The 24,971-nt window shown below is 43.2% G+C and overlaps 1 protein-coding gene across 1 annotated transcript in view; it reads right to left on the reverse strand.

Annotated features, from left to right (window-relative positions):
• Positions 1-1,147: 1,147 nt before the first annotated feature.
• Positions 1,148-24,971, reverse strand: part of LOC145850486 (synaptotagmin-7) — a 210,756-nt gene continuing 186,932 nt past the window's right edge. The window contains exon 3 of the mRNA XM_082968192.1: positions 1,148-1,516. Within this exon, the coding sequence (XP_082824318.1) occupies positions 1,430-1,516 (87 nt within the window). The 3' untranslated portion in view covers positions 1,148-1,429. The remainder of the gene's footprint in view (positions 1,517-24,971) is intronic.

Raw genomic sequence — 24,971 nt, forward strand, 5'->3', positions numbered from 1 at the left:
TGAAGCACCAATCTATAGTGATTAAATGATATATTAACGTTTCACTCCCAGAACATTAAGAGCATCTTAACTACCTGGTTGGTTTGTGTCTCTCAGCAACATATCAACAACAACATTTAACTCAAATGACGGTAAACAAACAATGTCGGTTTCCAGGTTCCCTGCAATCAAATAGGGTTACATACTGTCCCATAATGCAATACTACCTTGATCTGTCACCCCTGTCATCAAACAGTTTTGTTAGACCATCATATTCTCCATAACTCACATCCCTTGGTTTTGGACTTTCAGCTGAACAACTTAGTACCAGTTACCAGTTACCAGTACCAATACCAGTTACCAGTTACCAGTTACTAATTACCAATACCAGTTACCAGTACCAATACCAATACCAGTTACCAGTTACCAGTACCAGTTACCAGTTACCAGTACCAATACCAGTTACCAGTTACCAGTTACTAATTACCAATACCAGTTACCAGTACCAATACCAGTTACCAGTACCAATATCAATACCAGTTACCAGTTACCAGTTACCAGTTACCAGTTACCAGTTACTAATTACCAATACCAGTTACCAGTACCAATACCAATACCAGTTACCAGTTACCAGTACCAGATACCAGTTACCAGTTACTAATTACCAATACCAGTTACCAGTTACTAATTACCAATACCAGTTACCAGTTACCAGTTACTAATTACCAATACCAGTTACCAGTACCAATACCAATACCAGTTACCAGTACCAGATACCAGTTACCAGTACCAATACCAATACCAGTTACCAGTACCAATACCAATACCAGTTACCAGTTACTAATTACCAATACCAGTTACCAGTACCAATACCAATACCAGTTACCAGTACCAATATCAATACCAGTTACCAGTGCTAATATCAATACCAGCTGCCAGTTACCAGTACCAATATCAATACCAATACCAGTTACCAGTACAAATACCAATACCAGTACCAATATCAATACCAATACCAGTTACCAGTACAAATACCAATACCAATACCAATACCAGTTACCAGTTACCAGTACCAATACCAATACCAGTTGCCAGTTACCAGTATCAATACCAATGCCAGTTACCAGTTACCAGTACCAGTACCAATACCAGTTACCAGTTTCCAGTACCAGTACCAATACCAGTTACCAGTTACCAGTTACCAGTGCTAATACCAATACCAGTTACCAGTACCAGTACCAATACCAGTTACCAGTTACTAGTACCAGTACCAATACCAGTTACCAGTTACCAGTTACCAGTGCTAATACCAATACCAGCTGCCAGTTTTACCATAGTGTTCATGTGGGGAATTCAGGGTTGAACCCAACAGAATGGTAAGGTAGTGCATGTTGTGGTTATTCATTGGCCCCACTACCCAGGTGTTCCTATGCAACCTACAGGGAGGGACCTACTTGATGGCTTTTTTCTCTCCTCCTCGCCCACGACCCGCCTCTGAAGTACCAGCCGCCTCCAGTCCTGGCTTATTCCTCTTCCCCTTGAGCCAGAGAGAGGAGAGGAGAGGAGAGGAGAGGAGAGGAGAGGAGAGGAGAGGAGAGGAGAGGAGAGAGAGGAGAGGAGAGGAGAGGAGAGGAGAGGAGAGGAGAGGAGAGGAGAGGAGAGGAGAGGAGAGGAGAGGAGAGGAGAGGAGAGGAGAGGAGAGAGGGGGGGAGGGAGGGATAGAGAGGGAGGGAGGGATAGAGGGAGGAGAGGAGAGGAGAGGAGAGGAGAGGAGAGGAGAGGAGAGGGAGAGGAGAGGAGAGGAGAGGGAGGGATAGAGAGGGAGGAAGGGATAGAGAGGGAGGGAGAGATAGAGGGAGGGATGGATAGAGAGGGAGGGAGGGATAGAGAGGGAGAGATAGAGAGGGAGGGAGGGAGGGAGGGAGGGGATGAGAGAGAAAAGGGATGAGAGAGATGAAAGGAGAGGGTACAAGAAAAGAGGAGAGGAAAAAGTGAGGAGAGGAGAGAGAGAAGGGATGGGTGAAAAGGGGCGAGAGAGGAGAGGGCGGGTAGGGGAGGGGAGGAGATGAGAAGATAAGAGGTTAGAGGGAGGGGAGAAAGAGGAGGGAGGAGAGAGAGGATGGATGAGAGAGAGAGAAGGGATGAGAGAGGAAAGGGGTGAGGAGAGGAGAGTATGAGTGAAGAACAGGATAGGAGAGAGGAGGAGAGAAGGGGGAAGAGACAAAAGGTCAGTGGTTAGATCTGCTCTCTGTGTTTGTGCTCTAATAAGGTTTAATAGCCTATCCTATTATCTCTGGAGGAGAACACACACACACACACACACACACACAGCCGTATGATCATATTATCTCCTGAATAGAGCTCTTTCCCCCCCCGAGTCCTTTAGCTGATGGTTCTGTGATTGCTGCTCATCAAAGTCAAATCTAGACTCGTTCTGATCCTCACTGATTATCATTCACACACTCAGCCCTGACATTTACATGGCGATTTGATCATGCCTGTTTTAAAGCAACACAGTCCAATGGATTCCCTGTGGAAGACTCCAGGTGTCTGTGCCACTCGGCTGTTTAAATTGATATCGTATGAAACGCACCAGGGCTGGCACAAGGACCGTATAACCACGTAACCCGACGGTTATGGATGAACAAACATTTAAATTCCATCCTTATAAATTCCCTTCCTCAACGGTTAACTCGCCCTCACTCACTTCCATTTCACCTCCAGCCGTCGACCTGACATACTGCTCACTTTGTTTGTACTTGCCACCAGTTTTCTGGTGTTATGGAACGAAAAAGCTGAATGAAGATGGGACGGCCGGTTATTCGTGGCGTTCGAGTCCGTCTCCGCGGTAACACGGACTGTTAATTAACAATGTGCTGAAACAAGCAAAGATGTTGTAGCAAACTAGTCTTTGGTTGCCTAGGCAACTTTTTTATTGTTGGACATTGTAAGTTGCAGGGGGTTGTTATTGGGGTTTTACACGCTGTGTGATAACAGGTAAATTACCACTCGATAAGTTTGCAGCCATATTTTCTACTTTACTGTCGTACTAGTCTGTAATGTAAGTGTGTTGTCAATACTGCTCTGCATAATTGTCTATAGATAAGTGCTTATTATTGTATTGGTGACACAGGTGGTTAATGCAGAAGTTTATTGTTATTGCTTGTACGCTACCGCAGCACTTCTGAATGTAGCCATTTACTGTTACTGTCGCACACTGTAATTTACGACTCTGGGGCTCCGGGCAGATAAGATAAGATCTTTAGCCTGTCAGATTCAGATGACAGCTTCACCAGAGAGAGAGGGGGGGGTGCCATAAATCTTTCTGTTGTCTAGTCAAGTAATTGGTTTATTTCTCTCCTGTTCTTTCTTTCTCTCCGGTTTATCGTTTAGGTTCCTGTTTATAGCTGTGTTATAATAGTGTAATGATATGGTTATTCATTCATGGTATATAGCCTATTTATATTGCATATTTATAATTCTTTCATTAATAATGTTTACATGTTGTCCATATTCGATTCCAAGATCCATTATAAATAACCAAAGTGTGTGTGTGTGTGTGTGTGTGTGTGTGTGTGTGTGTGTGTGTGTGTGTGTGTGTGTGTGTGTGTGTGTGTGTGTGTGTGTGTGGTGATGAAGAAAATGAATAAAACCCTTGAAAGGAGAAGCATCCGTACTCTTCTTGCCGGACAGCCTGTAGCGAGTCAGTGGTAAGTACACAGCAGGTGAGGGCTCAGAAGCCAACCAGCTCAGACGAACTCCAGCTAACCGTGTTTAAATGATCCTTTGAGACGGATTCTGACGTGGCTAGAGAGAAGATGTTCCAGTACTCAGAACTCAGAAGAGGAGTTGGAAGTTATCCTGCAATTCCCCAAAGCCTTATGGGGCTGTTGTCATCACCCACAACCCCCCACACACACAAAGAATCCCAGAAGAAGATGAGCTGAGGCCTGTGTCACCGCCGCAGGAGGAGCCCCCGGTACCACTGCTACTCTCCTGACCGCCACCGCTCAAGGCCCTCCTGGCTGGAGCTATTGTCACCGCCGTGGGAGTACCACAACTGCCGCTGCTTCCCGAGACAGTCAGACTACTCCCTGAGAGACAGTACTCCAGCCTGGTACTCAGCACTCTATTGTCCCCCCCCCCCCCCCCCCCCCCCCGGCCTCCACTATGTCCCAAGGTGGCACAGCTATTCACCAGATTGACGTCACTCCAGGTCCCCCAGCTGGAGCCTACGTCGTATCTGCAAGAGCGTCGGCATCACAACTTCCCCCCGGGGTAGCCCAGCTACTTTCCTGATCGACGACCGTCTAGGCCCCCTGGGCCTGAGCCACCAGAGAACCGGGTCCACTTCTGGTCTCCAGAGCGGCCTAGCCCCCTTCCAGTTTGACAAAACTCTATAGTGGACATTCCACCACAAGGTCTGCAGCCTTCCTCAGCCAGAGCATCGACTAGCCATAGTTAAGGAGACTCCCTCTCCAGTCGCTGCCTTGGGTCCTGTTCTGGTTGCCATTGCAACGTCGTCCTCTCCTCCCAGTGGGAACCCCCTGTTGGTCGAGACAGATGTTCGGGTGCCCAAGGTCCGACTGCCTGCTCTCCCCTGGAAGCTTTAGCCACAAAGACTCTACCTGCTCTCCCCTGGAAGCCCCTACTCTTAGGATGGAGTCAGAGCCTGAAGCTACTCCAGATGTTAAGTGCAGCCTGGGTGTTGGGGCCTCTCCAGCCACGGTCTGGTGGGATCAGCCCTGTCGTCGAAGTTCAGTCTGCCTATGTCAAGGCCCAGCCTGTGACCACAAGGACTAATGCCTAGGCAACACCCCCCTCCCTGCAGCAGCACCACATGTAGAAATATAATGATTAGAACAGGCTGTCAGCCCCAGCCTGGTGGAACCTGCCTGCTAGCTCCAGTCTCCAGACCTTGCCTAAGGGGGCACTCCAGTACTCTCCTTGGCACCCACCGGACATCACCTTGGGTGACACACCAGAAGTCCCAACGATGACCCCTGACTTAGACATCCAGTTCCTGTCCACCATGGTAGGGTCATAGTTCCCTTCCTTTCCGTAGGATCAGAGTTCCCTTCCAACATGGTAGGGTCATAGTTTCCTTCCTTCCTGGTAGGGTGAGAGAAATCCCTGCCTCCATGGTAGGTTCAGAGTTCCCTTCCTTCCTGGTAGGTTCAGAGTTCCCTTCCTTCCTGGTTGGGTCAGAGTTCCCTTCCTTACTGGTAGGTTCAGAGTTCCTTTCTTTCCTGGTTGGGTCAGAGTTCCCTTCCTTCCTGGTTGCTTCAGAGTTCCCTTCCTTCCTGGTAGGTTCAGAGTTCCCTTCCTTCCTGGTAGGTTCAAAGTTCCCTTCCTTCCTGGTAGGTTCAGATTTCCTTTCTTTCCTGGTTGGGTCAGAGTTCCCTTCCTTCCTGGTTGGGTCAGAGTTCCCTTCCTTACTGGTAGGTTCAGAGTTCCTTTCTTTCCTGGTTGGGTCAGAGTTCCCTTCCTTCCTGGTTGCTTCAGAGTTCCCTTCCTTCCTGGTAGGTTCAAAGTTCCCTTCCTTCCTGGTAGGTTCAGATTTCCCTTCCTTCCTGGTTGGGTCAGAGTTCCCTTCCTTCCTGGTTGGTTGGTTAAGAGTTCCCTTCCTCGATGGTAGGGTCAGAGTTCCCTTCCTTCCTTGTAGGGTCAGAGTTCCCTTCCTCCACGGTTAAATCACCCTCACTCACTTCCATTTCACCTCCATCCCTCAACCTGACATACTACTCACTTTGTTTGTACTTGCCACCAGTTGTCTCTGACCCCCTGTCTCCCTTTCTATCGCCATCTTCTTCTAATTCAACCTCAACCTCTGATTTCCTCATTCTCTTCAATGCCTTCTTCCTCTTTTTCCTCTTCCTGAAACAGAAGACTGTCTGCCACACTCATAACAGAAATTCCTGCTTGTCTCTGTAGCCCTTGTTCACGGGATCGTCCACACAAAATCCATGCAACCTCCAACCGTCCTAGCAATCTCTTCCTCCCAAGGATCCCAGATAGCACGGACCATTGTGTTTGTCAAAGCTTGCGTTAAAGTGTTTGTTTACATAACCTTTTACTGTTGTAAACACTGTAGTAAATCTACTCAAGACAAAGGCTGACACCTAGTGGTGACATGATGAACGGCATGTTACTGCATTTCAATGCTTATTCGTGAACGGTGTGGTTTCAGATTGACTTTGAGACAAAGTTTCATTCATTCAGCCAGTCACCCCTTGTGGTGGTTTAACACAAACACTTTAACATACTTCTTATCCACTGCTATAGACATACACATCTTTAAGTTGTACCTAAGAAGTTAAACTAAACAAGTTTTGTGTCATATTGTCACGTTCTGGCCAGTATAAGGATTAATTGTCATTGTAGTTTGGTCAGGACGTGGCAGAGGGTATTGGTTCTATGTGGTTCGGGGTGGTGTGTTTGTTGAAGGGGCATTTGATTTAAATATTCCGGGGGTTTTGGGCACTGTTTGATTTTCAGGTATTCTATGTTTAGTCTAGTGTGTCTGTTTCTATGTTTGGTTAATTTGGGTTGGGACTCTCAGTTGAAGGCAGGTGTTGTCTATTTGCCTTTGATTGAGAGTCCCATATATTAGGGTGGGAGATTGTTCTGTGTTTAGCCTTGTGCCTTGCCAGACTGTTTTGTTGATCGTTCGTTCTTTTGTTATTTTGTTATTTTATTCATTTTGAATTTATTAAACGTCAAGATAAGCATAAACATACCTGCTGCATTTTGGTCTCATCACTACGACAACCGTGACAGAATCTCCCACCACCAAAGGACCAAGCAGCAGAGGAAGGAGCAAAGGGATTTCGAGTTGGACCAACGGGAGAAATGGACCTGGGAGGAAGTTCTGGACGGGGCTGGACCTTGGCACCAGGCTGGGGAGTACCGTCGCCCACGGGAGGAAATTGAGGCAGCCAAGGCAGAGAGGCGGAGGTACGAGGCCTTGGACGCGCTGAGGGAGAAGCACGAGAGGCACCCCCAATCATTTATTTTTGGGGGGGCACACGGGTAGTTTGGCTAGGCCAAGGAAGAGCCAGAAGCCAGCTACCCGTGGTTATATGGAGGAGCGTATGAGGTGGAGGGCGCCATGTTTCGCTGAGGTGCGCACTATCTCACCCATACGCACGCACAGTCCGGTGCGCGCCATTCCAGCCCCGCGCAGATGCCGTGCTAGAGTGGGCATCCAGCCTGGGAGGAGGATGCCTGCGCAGCGCATCTGGTCGCCGGTAAGCCTCCTCGGACCAGGCTATCCTACTCCCGCTCTAAGCACGGCAACCATCAGGCCCCTGCACAGCCCAGTTCGCCCTGTACTAGCACCCCGCTCGTACAGGGATACTAGTTCCATCCAGCCAGGACGGGTTGTGCAGGAGGTAAGATCAAGACCGCCTGTGCACCTCCATAGCCTGGTGTTTCCAGTTCCTGTCTCTCGTGCGGACCCGGAAGTGCGTCAGCCCAGTCCGACTCGTCCTGTTCCTGCTCCCCGCACTAGCCTGGCGGTACGTGTTCCCAGTCTGGTACGTCCAGTACCAGCACCACGCACCAGGCTTCAAGTGTGTCATCCCAGTCCGACGTCGGCAGGGCCGCCCGTCAGTCAAGAGTCGCCAGAGCCGCCCGTCAGTCAAGAGTCGCCAGAGCCGCCCGTCAGTCAAGAGTCGCCAGAGCCGCCCGTCAGTCAAGAGTCGCCAGAGCCGCCCGTCAGTCAAGAGTCGCCAGAGCCGCCCGTCAGTCAAGAGTCGCCAGAGCCGCCCGTCAGTCAAGAGTCGCCAGAGCCGCCCGTCAGTCAAGAGTCGCCAGAGCCGCCCGTCAGTCAAGAGTCGCCAGAGGCGCCCGTCAGTCAGGAGCCGCCAGAGCCGCCCACTAGTCAGGAGCCGCCAGAGCCGGCCAGACTGCCCGGAGCCGCCAGAGTGGCCAGACTGCCCGGAGCTGCCAGAGTGGCCAGACTTCCCGGAGCTGCCAGAGTGGCCAGACTGCCCGGAGCTGCCAGAGTGGCCAGACTGCCCGGAGCTGCCAGAGTGGCCAGACTGCCCGGAGCTGCCAGAGTGGCCAGACTGCCCGGAGCTGCCAGAGTGACCAGACTGCCCGGGGCTGCCAGAGTGGCCCATCGGCCCAGAGTCTAGCAACAACCTTGAACTGAGTAAGCCTGACAATTCAAAACTTAAAGAGATTAACTGTTTAATTGCTGAGTTTGCATACAGGGTGGAGAGGTGGAGGTCTGCCCATGATCCGGATCAGGGGGAGTCTGCCTACGGTCCGAGGCTGATCGGGTCGGTCGGCACTCTGGAGGACAATAGGCCGGAGCCTGAACCACCACCTGCATAGGTGGGTTGGGGAGGGGGGGTGTAGCACAAGTGCCGTTGGTGACGGCAGCCACCCTCCCTTCCCTCCCTTTACTTTAGGGGGATTTTTTTGTTGTTGTTTGGGTTTTTGTTATTCTTGAGGTGCTTCCGGGGTTGGCACCTTTAGGGGGGGGTACTGTCACGTCCTGGCCAGTATAAAGGTTAATTGTCATTGTAGTTTGGTCAGGACGTGGCAAAGGGTATTCGTTTTATGTGGTTCGGGGTGGTGTGTTTGTTGAAGGGGCATTTGATTTAAGTATTCCAGGGTTTTTGGGCACTGTTTGATTTTCAGGTATTCTATGTTTAGTCTAGTGTGTCTGTTTCTATGTTTGGTTAATTGGGGTTGGGACTCTCAGTTGAAGGCAGGTGTTGTCTATCTGCCTTTGATTGAGAGTCCCATATATTAGGGTGGGAGATTGTTCTGTGTTTAGCCTTGTGCCTTGCCAGACTGTTTTGTTGATCGTTCGTGCTTTTGTTATTTTGGTGTTCATTTTGAATTTATTAAACGTCAAGATGAGCATAAACATACCTGCTGCATTTTGGTCTCATCACTACGACAACTGTGACACATATCTCTATCATATTTATAGAGGATATAGTTGATTTTGGTGGATATCCTGTAAACCACAAATAAAATGTTCACTAAGAGTATTTGTTAAACCTTTGTGTCACGCCCTGACCTTGGAGATCCTTTATTCTCTATTTTGGTTAGGTCGGTGTGTGACTAGGGTGGGCATTCTAGTTTCTTTATTTCTAGGTTGGCTTGGTATGGTTCCCAATCAGAGGCAGCTGTCTATCGTTGTCTCTGATTGGGGATCATATTTGAGCAGCTTTGTCCCACCTGTTGGTTGTGGGATCTTGTTTGTGTATAGTTGCCTTGAGCACTGCTTAGCTTCACGTTCTTTATTGTTGGTTTTTTTGCCGGTTCAAGTAATAAAGATGATGAACCCAAACCATGCTGCATTTTGGTCTAATTCTTACAACAATGACCGTGACACTTTGGATCACAATGTGTGTAAAAAAAAAAAAAAACTGTTTTTCATTCCACCTCTAAAAAAACTCAAAAATCGGTATTGGACCCAAAAATCCCATATCGATCAGGCTCTACAGCAAAGATGATTTATTATATTGACAAGATATTCAAGAAACTGCTCTAACAATGAAAATACATGTCCTCAATGATGGAAGGCAGGTGGAAGGGAAAGCGATCAGGTGGGACCGTTATAGCCAATGAGAGGGAAGATGCGTATGTAAACAAGCTTCAGTACATTTTGTAACAAGCTAAACATTTCTCTATTTGATCAAATAAGCCTCAATAAACACTCTCTCATAGACCTCCATGCAAAAAAAGGTCTGCTTATCTTGCGGGGGAAAGATTTGGGGGGCGGAGGTAATCCACTCGCTTTGCCTCCTCCTCTCTGGTGATAGCTAGTGATATTAAGGCAGACATTCAAAACAGATGATCCAAGGTCATCTAGCTAGGAGTTATGAGTCAGAACTAGGGTCACCAAATTTTGTCAGCCGGTGATTGTCAAGCAAATAACTGTCGGTCTAACGGGAATTTACCCTTTAATTAACAAACACATTTAGCCTCTCCTGGCTTCCACACATAGACTACAAGCCACTGATGCAGACCTTTGGAACATCTACATTTTAAAAAGTCTAATAAATCCATGTAATAAAGCCTACACCTTCACAATAAATCCATCATTTAATTTACACAGGTCTAAAGAAACATGATATGAAGAAAACATTTTCTATTTCAGAAGAACAGAATAGTATACTCTGAGTTGTCATGTGAAACGTCTGCTTCCAACTCACACTCTCAAACACGTAGGTCCCCTGAATGCAGCTCACGCTCCAGATCCCAATCACCTGAATTCTAATCACCTGTTCACACACCTGTATGTCATTATCACACACTATTTAGTTCAGTTCTTTGCACCCCATCACTGTGAGGTATTGTTTGTTTTGTGACACACGGCTGTCAGTGTGCTCGGTTTCCTGTGAGTTACTCCTCCCGTGTATGATAGTTTTTGCCTGCCTCACTAATGATGCCTTTTTGCCTATTCCCTGCCTGTACTTAAGCCTATTGGATTTCCTGTTACCTACCTATTGCCTGATCTCTTGGACTACATTACTAGCCTTTTCCCTGCCTGTACTGTTGCCCTTTTGGCCCCCTGTGTATGACCTCTGCCTGCCCCTGGACCCAGCTACCTGCCTCCTCCTGTGTATGACCTTCTGCCTGCCCCTGGACCCTGCTACCTGTCCCTGGACCCTTCTACCTGCCTCCTCCTGTGTATGACCTTCTGCCTGCCCCTGGACCCAGCTACCTGCCTCCTCCTGTGTATGACCTCTGCCTGCCCCTGGACCCAGCTACCTGCCTTCTCCTGTGTATGACCTTCTGCCTGCCCCTGGACCCAGCTACCTTCCTCCTCCTGTGTATGACCTTCTGCCTGCCCCTGGACCCAGCTACCTGCCTTCTCCTGTGTATGACCTTCTGCCTGCCCCTGGACCCAGCTACCTGCCTCCTCCTGTGTATGACCTTCTGCCTGCCCCTGGACCCAGCTACCTGCCTCCTCCTGTGTATGACCTTCTGCCTGCCCCTGCCCCTGGACCCAGCTACCTGCCTCCCCCTGTGTATGACCTTCTGACTGCCCCTGGACCCAGCTACCTGCCTCCTCCTGTGTATGACCTTCTGCCTGCCCCTGGACCCAGCTACCTGCCTCCTCCTGTGTATGACCTTCTGCCTGCCCCTGCCCCTGGACCCAGCTACCTGCCTCCTCCTGTGTATGACCTTCTGCCTGCCCCTGGACCCAGCTACCTGCCTCCCCCTGTGTATGACCTTCTGACTGCCCCTGGACCCAGCTACCTGTCTCCTCCTGTGTATGACCTTCTGCCCGCCCCTGGACCCAGCTACCTGCCTTCTCCTGTGGTCCTTTGCAATAAACACCTGCTGTGCCCTACGCTTGAAACCGTCTCTCTGTCTCCCCTTGTATTCATTACATTATGTTTGGCCCTGATCTGGCTATGCCATATGGCTGTGGGCTACACTAGTTCATTTAGCACACAAGATTTGCTTAAAATTCTGTGGCATTATTTTATAGTATGAATAAATTGAACTTAGCTGAATAAAATAGAAAGGATATCATCCACACATGCGGCTATTCTGTGTTGAGCAGTTAACAAATAAATAGGTACTGCTACATGCTTAATTTAGAGTTATTCATGTAACTTTAGTTGTTCTACAAAAGTTGGACAATACGTTTCGATTTTTAATACATTATAAGGCTGCATGATGATTTGAAAAAAAAGTTGCTTTAAAGGCATGAGCTCTGCTTTGTTTTTTTGCGCAGGGTTTACACACTTCATCAGTTTCTCATTCACAATTTGACAAGCACTTGATAATGCCTTGAATTTCCTAGCGGATTTACCTTTGTGGCCATAATGCAACCTAAAAAAATCCATGCCTTTTGCGGCCAGTGGCCGTTGTGCCCTTGGCCCGGAGTGCTGCACGCTCGGAAGCACCTCTCACTCACATGGCTCTCCATCAGCTAAACCGGGCTTTCTCACAGGCTTCAAGTGAAGACGGACACTTTGGGGATGCAACTAAGCGTATCCTTATCCATTTTTCAGGTGCATATTGAAGATATTGGAAGAACTGTCCATATTTACTTTTCGTCGGCCAACAAGATGACTTGGCCTAACGAACAGCAAAAGCACTAGCCTATGGCAATTGACTATCCCCCATAGTACAAAAGTTGACATATTCTATTACTGTGCGAGAAGTGAATGTTCCAAACATAGTCTGGGGCAGTTGTGGGATGTGATAGATTCCAAATTAATACAACCACTAGCATCAAAAACCTTTTTTTAGGCGATGAGGCTGACGCAACAGATCAGAACGTTTAGCTTAAAATGTGATAAACTATTAGGCTATTTATTCACGTTATGAGCGCAGCAATGCACAGACAGCAGTAGGTTATAAGTGTGAATATTCTATTAGCAGGAATACACCATTATCAAAAGTGACCGCAAATGAGATTATGCTTGTAATATTATAAAGGTGCATTTTTATGGTGGAAATTGTCTTCCCTAAACTTGAAACTCACGCGCTGCTTATGTATGGTAAAGCGGATTAATGTGCTTCATTTTAAGAAGTTATTTGGCCACTTTAGTTGTGATACAAACCTTATCAAAACATATAGGCCTATGGGCTAGGCTACATGAGGTGTGATACAAACCTTATTAAAACATATAAGCCTATGGGCTAGGCTACATGAGGTGTGATACTAACCTTATCAAACATATATGGGCTAGGCTACATGAGGTGTGATACTAACCTTATTAAAACATATAGGACTATGGGCTAGGCTACATGAGGTGTGATACTAACCTTATTAAAACATATAGGACTATGGGCTAGGCTACATGAGGTGTGATACAGACCTTATTAAAACATATAGGCCTATGAGCTAGGCTACATGAGGTGTGATACTAACCTTATTAAGCATATAGGTCTATGGGCTAGGCTACATGAGGTGTGATACAAACCTTATTAAAACATATAGGCCTATGGGCTAGGCTACATGAGGTGTGATACAGACCTTATTAAAACATATAGGCCTATGAGCTAGGCTACATGAGGTGTGATACTAACCTTATTAAACATATAGGCCTATAGGCTAGGCTACATGAGGTGTGATACAAACCTTATCAAAACATATAGGCCTATGGGCTAGGCTACATGAGGTGTGCGACTATGATTAGAAAAAGTTGGCAAAAAAAAAGGTATGCATTGTTTCTTGCCTTATGCTGGACATCATTCACAAGTGATGGGCTAATAATGTCACCCATCAGACTATTCTTGATTTAATCTTGTCTTTACACATACTAAATAATATGTGTGAAATTTGTTTTGATTTAGAATGGGCCATTATCATGCACCTGTCTGGAAACAGGGGCAGCAGGAAAAAATACATGTCATCTATGATCTTAAATAGCGAATGGAGGATGCTTTCCCGTGGTTAGCTTTCATGCCAGCCAGGTCGACTAGACTCCTGTTAAGATAAGCAATGTGCTTCATATTAGGAAAGTTGAGAAATTAATCTTGTAGGCCTAGCCTTTAGAAAGCTGATGGGAGCCTCCTCTTTTTAATAGAGGCCATCACTCTGTTTTCTCACGCAATTGCATAGCCCATAGAAACGTTGCGCAACATGAGCTCATGGGCTCTCACGAAGTGTTTGATTAGATTTTCCATCACCTTTGCATTGATGTCAGAGTGATTAGAGGGACAATAGAGTGCTGAGTAACAGGCAGTTAGCAAGTTTGCTAGGCTACTAATGACCAGCAGCAGCATCAGAGCTTGGAGAAGCCTAATTATCGTGACTAAATGAACCTTAACACATCTTGAATCAACCTGTGACTCAATATCTTGAAAATAGCAACGCTGTTAATTGTACATGGCAAAAATGACAACACCGATCTATCTCAAACCAACTAAACAGAACGTGTGACTAAAATACAGGTTATCGAGATCAAGGAAGTACAAATATGCGGTGCCTTAAATCTACTGCAGGATCTCTTTACTGTCGGAGAGGCTGAGTCATAAAGATCAACTAACACACGTCTCCTTGCAAATTTACAATCCACACCTTAGACGCCAGGAGATTTGTGGGTCTTTGACCTGTTAATTAAACAGGCAAAGCTAACAATACAAGGCTCTAACGATAGTCTATACTTGGCTAAACAACTATATCTGTCCTTCTAAGAGAGAGAAAGTGAGAGAGAGAGAGAGAGAGAGAGAGAGAGAGAGCTTGGGGAGAGAAGGAGAGAGAGGGAGAGGAGAGATAGGACAGAGAGAGAGAGAGAACATGGGGAGAGAGAAAGAAAGAGGGAGAGCGAGGAGAGAGAGAGAGAGAGAGAGAGATATGGACAGAGAGAGAGGGGACTGAGAGAAAGGGTGTGGGGAGAGAGAGAGAGAGAAAGAGAGAGAGAGAGGAGAGAGAGGACAGAGAGAGATAGGACAGAGAGAGAGAGAGAGGACTGTGGGGAGAGGAGAGAGAGGAGAGAGAGAACCATTTGTATATCGTTACAACACTGTATGTATATATATATATACATAATATGACATTTGTAATGTCTTTATTCTTTTGTAACTTCTGTGAGTGTAGAGAAAGAGAAAGAGAGAGATAGAGAGTAGATTGTTTAAACAGGACTAACCTGAAATAGAACAGTCAACAACTGAGTCAACACAGGCCCACAAATCAAACAGTGGGTTAAACAGCTGTATACAAATAGCAGTATGTCTGCAACAAGAGGACGATAGACGTCTTTCAACTGAACAGCACTCTCTCCAAGCCCTATACAGTACAGAGGTAAATATTGAACTTAGAGCGACATTGAGGTTGTATAGAGGCAGTCTCAGGGGTGTTGGAGTTAAACAGGATGCTGTTAGCATCTCTGTTCAACAACACAGAAAAGGTTTTTGTCATTCTATCAAGCAGAGACCGAGCAGACAGGTGAGTTTCATCATCCTTCATCCGAAATGAATGAACGTTGGAAAGCAGGAAAGACGTTCCAAAAACATGTTGTGCCTAAAACACACACACACACACACACACACGCACGCACGCACGCACGCACACACACACACACACACACACACACAAACACGCACGCACGCACACGCACACGCACACACACACACACACGCATGCACGGACGCACACACACACACACGCATACACATACACACACACTCACACACACACACGCACACACACTAATCAAACAGTGTTTTATCTAAATCTTGCAGATGAGATTTAAAAAATATATTTGGCTATAATTGGTCTCTGGGGACAGGCGTCAGCTGGCCAACGTGGATGCTCAGATTAGCCTATGATGCATTTCTAAAACCTGTCATTGACAAGTTTGTTGTCATAAGCACATCCTGAAGAACTGAATAATTTGCTTGAATAATTTGCATATATTTGGGGATGTGAGCACTCAGTCCGTTAGACTTGATGAAAAGCCTTGGTAATTGGGATATATCTTCCGAGTGTGGGCATACCTGCACATTGACAAAACAACAAAACTTCAGTGAATTCAATTCAGCGGTGAACTTGAGTATTGTAAATGGCATATGCAGTTCAGTATAATGATAATATTATTCAAATAATAATCAGTGAAGATGGCTGCCGTACTGTATGACTACCGTACTGTATAACTGATGTACTGTATGACTATCGTACTGTATGACGGCCGTACTTTATGACTATCGTACTGTAGGACTATTGTACTGTATGACTATCGTACTGTATGACTGATATACTGTATGACTGCTGTACTGTATGACTATCGTACTGTAGGACTATTGTACTGTATGACTATCGTACTGTATGACTATCGTACTGTATGACTAATGTACTGTATGACTATCGTACTGTATGACTGCCGTACTGTATGACTGCCGTACTGTATGACTACCGTACTGTATGATTATCGTACAGTATGACTATCGTACTGTATGACTATCGTACTGTATGACTGCCGTACTGTATGACTGATGTACTGTATGACTGTCGTACTGTATGACTGATGTACTTTATGACTATCGTACTGTATGACTGATGTACTGTATGAATGTCGTACTGTATGACTGATGTACTGTATGACTATTGTACTGTATGACTGATGTACTTTATGACTATCGTACTGTATGACTATCGTACTGTATGACGGCCGTACTGTATAACTGATGTACTGTATGACTGATGTACTGTATGACTGTCGTACTGTATGACTATCGTACTGTATGATTATCATACTGTATGATTATCGTACTGTATGATTATCGTACTGTATGACTATCCTACTGTATGACTGCCGTACTGTATGACTGATGTACTGTATGACTATCGTACTGTATGATTATCGTACTGTATGACTATCGTACTGTATGATTATCGTACTGTATGACTGTCATACTGTATGACTGATGTACTGTATGACTGATGTACTGTATGACTATCGTACTGTATGACTATCGTACTGTATGATTATCGTACTGTATGACTATCGTACTGTATGACTGATGTACTGTATGACTGTCGTACTGTATGACTGATGTACTGTATGACTGATGTACTGTATGAATAATGTACTGTATGACTGCCGTACTGTATGACTGATGTACTTACTGTATGACTGCTGTACTGTATGACTGATGTACTGTATGACTATCGTACTGTATGACTGCCGTATTGTATGACTGATGTACTTACTGTATGACTGCCGTACTGTATGACTACCGTACTGTATGACTGATGTACTGTATGACTGCCGTACTGTATGACTGATGTACTGTATGACTATCGTACTGTATGAATATCGTACTGTATGATCATCGTACTGTATGACTATCGTACTGTATGACTGCCGTACTGTATGACTGATGTACTGTATGACTGATGTACTGTATGACTATCGTACTGTATGACTGATGTACTGTATGATTATCGTACTGTATGACTATCGTACTGTATGATTATCATACTGTATGACTATCGTACTGTATGATTATCGTACTGTATGACTGTCGTACTGTATGACTGATGTACTGTATGACTATCGTACTGTATGACTATTGTACTGTATGATTATCGTACTGTATGACTATCGTACTGTATGACTGATGTACTGTATGACTATCGTACTGTATGACGGCCGTACTTTATGACTATCGTACTGTAGGACTATTGTACTGTATGACTATCGTACTGTATGACTGATATACTGTATGACTGCTGTACTGTATGACTATCGTACTGTAGGACTATTGTACTGTATGACTATCGTACTGTATGACTATCGTACTGTATGACTAATGAACTGTATGACTATCGTACTGTATGACTGCCGTACTGTATGACTGCCGTACTGTATGACTACCGTACTGTATGATTATCGTACAGTATGACTATCGTACTGTATGACTATCGTACTGTACGACTGCCGTACTGTATGACTGATGTACTGTATGACTGTCGTACTGTATGACTGATGTACTTTATGACTATCGTACTGTATGACTGATGTACTGTATGAATGTCGTACTGTATGACTGATGTACTGTATGACTATTGTACTGTATGACTGATGTACTTTATGACTATCGTACTGTATGACTATCGTACTGTATGACGGCCGTACTGTATAACTGATGTACTGTATGACTGATGTACTGTATGACTGTCGTACTGTATGACTATCGTACTGTATGATTATCATACTGTATGATTATCGTACTGTATGATTATCGTACTGTATGACTATCCTACTGTATGACTGCCGTACTGTATGACTGATGTACTGTATGACTATCGTACTGTATGATTATCGTACTGTATGACTATCGTACTGTATGATTATCGTACTGTATGACTGTCATAATGTATGACTGATGTACTGTATGACTGATGTACTGTATGACTATCGTACTGTATGACTATCGTACTGTATGATTATCGTACTGTATGACTATCGTACTGTATGACTGATGTACTGTATGACTGATGTACTGTATGAATAATGTACTGTATGACTGCCGTACTGTATGACTGATGTACTTACTGTATGACTGCTGTACTGTATGACTGATGTACTGTATGACTATCGTACTGTATGACTGCCGTATTGTATGACTGATGTACTTACTGTATGACTGCCGTACTGTATGACTACCGTACTGTATGACTGATGTACTGTATGACTGCCGTACTGTATGACTGATGTACTGTATGACTATCGTACTGTATGAATATCGTACTGTATGATCATCGTACTGTATGACTATCGTACTGTATGACTGCCGTACTGTATGACTGATGTACTGTATGACTGTCGTACTGTATGACTGATGTACTGTATGACTATCGTACTGTATGACTGATGTACTGTATGATTATCGTACTGTATGACTATCGTACTGTATGACTATTGTACTGTATGATTATCGTACTGTATGACTATCGTACTGTATGACTGATGTACTGTATGACTTTCATACTGTATGACTATCGTACTGTATGATTATCGTACTGTATGACTATCGTACTGTATGATTATCATACTGTATGACTATCGTACTGTATGACTATCAAACTGTATGACTATCGTACTGTATGACTGATGTACTGTATGACTGATGTACTGTATGACTATTGTACTGTATGACTATCGTACTGTATGACTATCGTACTGTATGACTGATGTACTGTATGACTATTGTACTGTATGATTATCGTACTGTATGACTATCGTACTGTATGACTGATGTACTGTATGACTATTGTACTGTATGATTATCGTACTTTATGATTATCGTACTGTATGATTATCGTACTGTATGACTGATGTACTGTATGACTGATGTACTGTATGACTATCATACTGTATGACTATCGTACTGTATGACTATCGTACTGTATGACTGATGTACTGTATGACTATCGTACTGTATGACTATTGTACTGTATGACTATCGTACTGTATGACTATCGTACTGTATGACTGCCGTACTGTATGACTGATGTACTGTATGACTGCCGTACTGTATGACTGATGTACATTATGACTATCGTACTGTAGGACTATCGCAGTGAAACTACTGTATGACTGCCGTACTGTATGACTATCGTACTGACTGATGTACTGTATGACTATCGTACTGTATGATCGTACTGCGGTACGTGACTGATGTACTGTATGACTATCGTACTGTATGACTATCGTACTGTATGACTGATGTACTGTATGACTATCGTACTGACTGATGTACTGTATGACTGCCGTACTGTATGACTATCGTACTGACTGATGTACTGTATGACTATCGTACTGTATGATTATCGTACTGACTGATGTACTGTATGACTGATGTACTGTATGATTATCGTACTGTATGACTATTGTACTGTATGACTATCGTACTGTATGACTGCCATACTGTATGACTACTGTACTGTATGACTATCGTACTGTATGATCTATCGTACTGTATCACTGATGTACTGTATGACTATCGTACTGTATAACTATCGTACTGTATGACTATCGTACTGTATCACTGATGTACTGTATGACTATTGTACTGTATGACTATCGTACTGTATCACTGATGTACTGTATGACTATTGTACTGTATGACTACCATACTGTATGACTATCGTACTGTATGACTATCGTACTGTATGACTATCGTACTGTATCACTGATGTACTGTATGACTATCGTACTGTATGACTATCGTACTGTATGATTATCGTACTGTATGACTGTCGTGCTGTATGACTGATGTACTGTATGACTATTGTACTGTATGACTGATGTACTGTATGACTTTCATACTGTATGACTATCGTACTGTATGATTATCGTACTGTATGACTATCGTACTGTATAATTATCATACTGTATGACTATTGTACTGTATGATTATCGTAATGTATGACTATCGTACTGTATGACTATCGTACTGTATGACTGATGTACTGTATGACTGATGTACTGTATGACTATCGTACTGTATGACTATCGTACTGTATGACTATAGTACTGTATGACTGATCTACTGTATGACTATTGTACTGTATGACTATCGTACTGTATGATTATCGTACTGTATGATTATCGTACTGTATGACTGATGTACTGTATGACTGATGTACTGTATGACTATCGTACTGTATGACTATCGTACTGTATGACTATCGTACTGTATGACTGATGTACTGTATGACTATCGTACTGTATGACTATTGTACTGTATGACTATCGTACTGTATGACTATCGTACTGTATGACTGCCGTACTGTATGACTGATGTACTGTATGACTGCCGTACTGTATGACTGATGTACTTTATGACTATCGTACTGTAGGACTATCGCAGTGAAACTACTGTATGACTGCCGTATTGTATGACTATCGTACTGACTGATGTACTGTATGACTATCGTACTGTATGATTATCGTACTGACTGAGGTACTGTATGACTGATGTACTGTATGATTATCGTACTGTATGACTATTGTACTGTATGACTATCGTACTGTATGACTGCCATACTGTATGACTACTGTACTGTATGACTATTGTACTGTATGACTACCGTACTGTATCACTGATGTACTGTATGACTATTGTACTGTATGACTATCGTACTGTATGACTATCGTACTGTATGACTATCGTACTGTATGATTATCGATCTGTATGACTGTCGTACTGTATGACTGATGTACTGTATGACTATCGTACTGTATGACTGATGTACTGTATGACTTTCATACTGTATGACTATCGTACTGTATGATTATCGTACTGTATGACTATTGTACTGTATGATTATCGTACTGTATGATTATCGTACTGTATGACTATCGTACTGTATGACTGATGTACTTTATGACTATCGTACTGTATGATTATCGTACTGTATGACTATCGTACTGTATGACTATCGTACTGTATGATTATCGTACTGTATGACTATCGTACTGTATGATTATCGTACTGTATGACTGTCGTACTGTATGACTGATGTACTGTATGACTATCGTACTGTATGACTGATGTACTGTATGACTTTCATACTGTATGACTATCGTACTGTATGATTATCGTACTGTATGACTATCGTACTGTATGACTATTGTACTGTATGATTATCGTACTGTATGACTATCGTACTGTATGACTATCGTACTGTATGACTGATGTACTTTATGACTATCGTACTGTATGATTATCGTACTCTACGACTATCGTACTGTATGATTATCGTACTGTATGACTATTGTACTGTATGACTATCGTACTGTATGACTGATGTACTGTATGACTATTGTACTGTATTATTATCGTACTGTATGATTATCGTACTGTATGATTATCGTACTGTATGACTGATGTACTGTATGACTATTGTACTGTATGATTATCGTACTGTATGAATATCGTACTGTATGATTATCGTACTGTATGACTGATGTACTGCATGACTATTGTACTGTATGACTATCGTACTGTATGACTATCGTACTGTATGACTGCCGTACTGTATGACTATTGTACTGTATGACTATTGTACTGTATGACTATCGTACTGTATGACTGATGTACTGTATGACTATCGTACTGTATGACTGCCGTACTGTATGACTGATGTACTTTATGACTATCGTACTGTAGGACTATCGCAGTGAAACTACTGTATGACTGCCGTACTGTATGACTGCCGTACTGTATGACTGATGTACTTACTGTATGACTGCCGTACTGTATGACTGCCGTACTGTATGACTGCCGTACTGTATGACTGATGTACTGTATGACTATCGTACTGTATGACTATCGTACTGTATGACTGATGTACTGTATGACTATTGTACTGTATGACTACCGTACTGTATGACTATTGTACTGTATGACTATCGTACTGTATCACTGATGTACTGTATGACTATTGTACTGTATGACTATCGTACTGTATGATTATCGTACTGTATCACTGATGTACTTTATGACTATTGTACTGTATGACTATCGTACTGTATGACTATCGTACTGTATCACTGATGTACTGTATGACTATTGTACTGTATGACTACCATACTGTATGACTATCGTACTGTATGACTATCGTACTGTATGACTATCATACTGTATCACTGATGTACTGTATGACTATTGTACCGTATGACTATCGTACTGTATGATTATCGTACTGTATGACTATCGTACTGTATGATTATCGTACTGTATGACTGTCGTACTGTATGACTGATGTACTGTATGACTATCGTACTGTATGACTGATGTACTGTATGACTTTCATACTGTATGACTATCGTACTGTATGATTATCGTACTGTATGACTATTGTACTGTATGATTATCGTACTGTATGATTATCGTACTGTATGATTATCGTACTGTATGACTGATGTACTGTATGACTATTGTACTGTATGACTATCGTACTGTATGACTATCGTACTGTATGACTATTGTACTGTATGATTATCGTACTGTATGATTATCGTACTGTATGACTATCGTACTGTATGACTGTCGTACTGTATGACTGATGTACTGTATGACTATCGTACTGTATGACTGATGTACTGTATGACTTTCATACTGTATGACTATCGTACTGTATGATTATCGTACTGTATGACTATTGTACTGTATGATTATCGTACTGTATGATTATCGTACTGTATGATTATCGTACTGTATGACTGATGTACTGTATGACTATTGTACTGTATGACTATCGTACTGTATGACTATCGTACTGTATGACTATTGTACTGTATGATTATCGTACTGTATGATTATCGTACTGTATGACTATCGTACTGTATGACTGATGTACTGTATGACTATCGTACTGTATGACTATCGTACTGTATGACTGATGTACAGTATGACTATTGTACTGTATGACTATCGTACTGTATGACTATCGTACTGTATGACTGATGTACTGTATGACTATTGTACTGTATGACTATCGTACTGTATGACTGATGTACTGTATGACTATCGTACTGTATGACTATCGTACTGTATGACTGATGTACTGTATGACTATCGTACTGTATGACTGCCGTACTTTATGACTATCGTACTGTATGACTATCGTACTGTATGACTATCGTACTGTATCACTGAGGTACTGTATGACTATTGTACTGTATGACTAACATACTGTATGACTATCGTACTGTATGACTATCGTACTGTATGACTATCGTACTGTATCACTGATGTACTGTATGACTATTGTACTGTATGACTATCGTACTGTATGATTATCGTACTGTATGACTATCGTACTGTATGATTATCGTACTGTATGACTGTCGTACTGTATGACTGATGTACTGTATGACTATCGTACTGTATGACTGATGTACTGTATGACTTTCATACTGTATGACTATCGTACTGTATGATTATCGTACTGTATGACTATTGTACTGTATGATTATCGTACTGTATGATTATCGTACTGTATGACTATCGTACTGTATGACTGATGTACTTTATGACTATCATACTGTATGATTATCGTACTGTATGACTATCGTACTGTATGACTATCGTACTGTATGACTGCCGTACTGTATGACTGCCGTACTGTATGACTACCGTACTGTATGATTATCGTACAGTATGACTATCGTACTGTATGACTATCGTACTGTATGACTGCCGTACTGTATGACTGATGTACTGTATGACTGTCGTACTGTATGACTGATGTACTTTATGACTATCGTACTGTATGACTGATGTACTGTATGAATGTCGTACTGTATGACTGATGTACTGTATGACTATTGTACTGTATGACTGATGTACTTTATGACTATCGTACTGTATGACTATCGTACTGTATGACGGCCGTACTGTATAACTGATGTACTGTATGACTGATGTACTGTATGACTGTCGTACTGTATGACTATCGTACTGTATGATTATCATACTGTATGATTATCGTACTGTATGATTATCGTACTGTATGACTATCCTACTGTATGACTGCCGTACTGTATGACTGATGTACTGTATGACTATCGTACTGTATGATTATCGTACTGTATGACTATCGTACTGTATGATTATCGTACTGTATGACTGTCATACTGTATGACTGATGTACTGTATGACTGATGTACTGTATGACTATCGTACTGTATGACTATCGTACTGTATGATTATCGTACTGTATGACTATCGTACTGTATGACTGATGTACTGTATGACTGTCGTACTGTATGACTGATGTACTGTATGACTGATGTACTGTATGAATAATGTACTGTATGACTGCCGTACTGTATGACTGATGTACTTACTGTATGACTGCTGTACTGTATGACTGATGTACTGTATGACTATCGTACTGTATGACTGCCGTATTGTATGACTGATGTACTTACTGTATGACTGCCGTACTGTATGACTACCGTACTGTATGACTGATGTACTGTATGACTGCCGTACTGTATGACTGATGTACTGTATGACTATCGTACTGTATGAATATCGTACTGTATGATCATCGTACTGTATGACTATCGTACTGTATGACTGCCGTACTGTATGACTGATGTACTGTATGACTGATGTACTGTATGACTATCGTACTGTATGACTGATGTACTGTATGATTATCGTACTGTATGACTATCGTACTGTATGATTATCATACTGTATGACTATCGTACTGTATGATTATCGTACTGTATGACTGTCGTACTGTATGACTGATGTACTGTATGACTATCGTACTGTATGACTATTGTACTGTATGATTATCGTACTGTATGACTATCGTACTGTATGACTGATGTACTGTATGACTATCGTACTGTATGACGGCCGTACTTTATGACTATCGTACTGTAGGACTATTGTACTGTATGACTATCGTACTGTATGACTGATATACTGTATGACTGCTGTACTGTATGACTATCGTACTGTAGGACTATTGTACTGTATGACTATCGTACTGTATGACTATCGTACTGTATGACTAATGAACT

This window comes from Salmo salar, chromosome 23 (assembly GCF_965601325.2).
Source record: "Salmo salar chromosome 23, fSalSal1, whole genome shotgun sequence".
Lineage (NCBI taxonomy): Eukaryota > Metazoa > Chordata > Actinopteri > Salmoniformes > Salmonidae > Salmo > Salmo salar.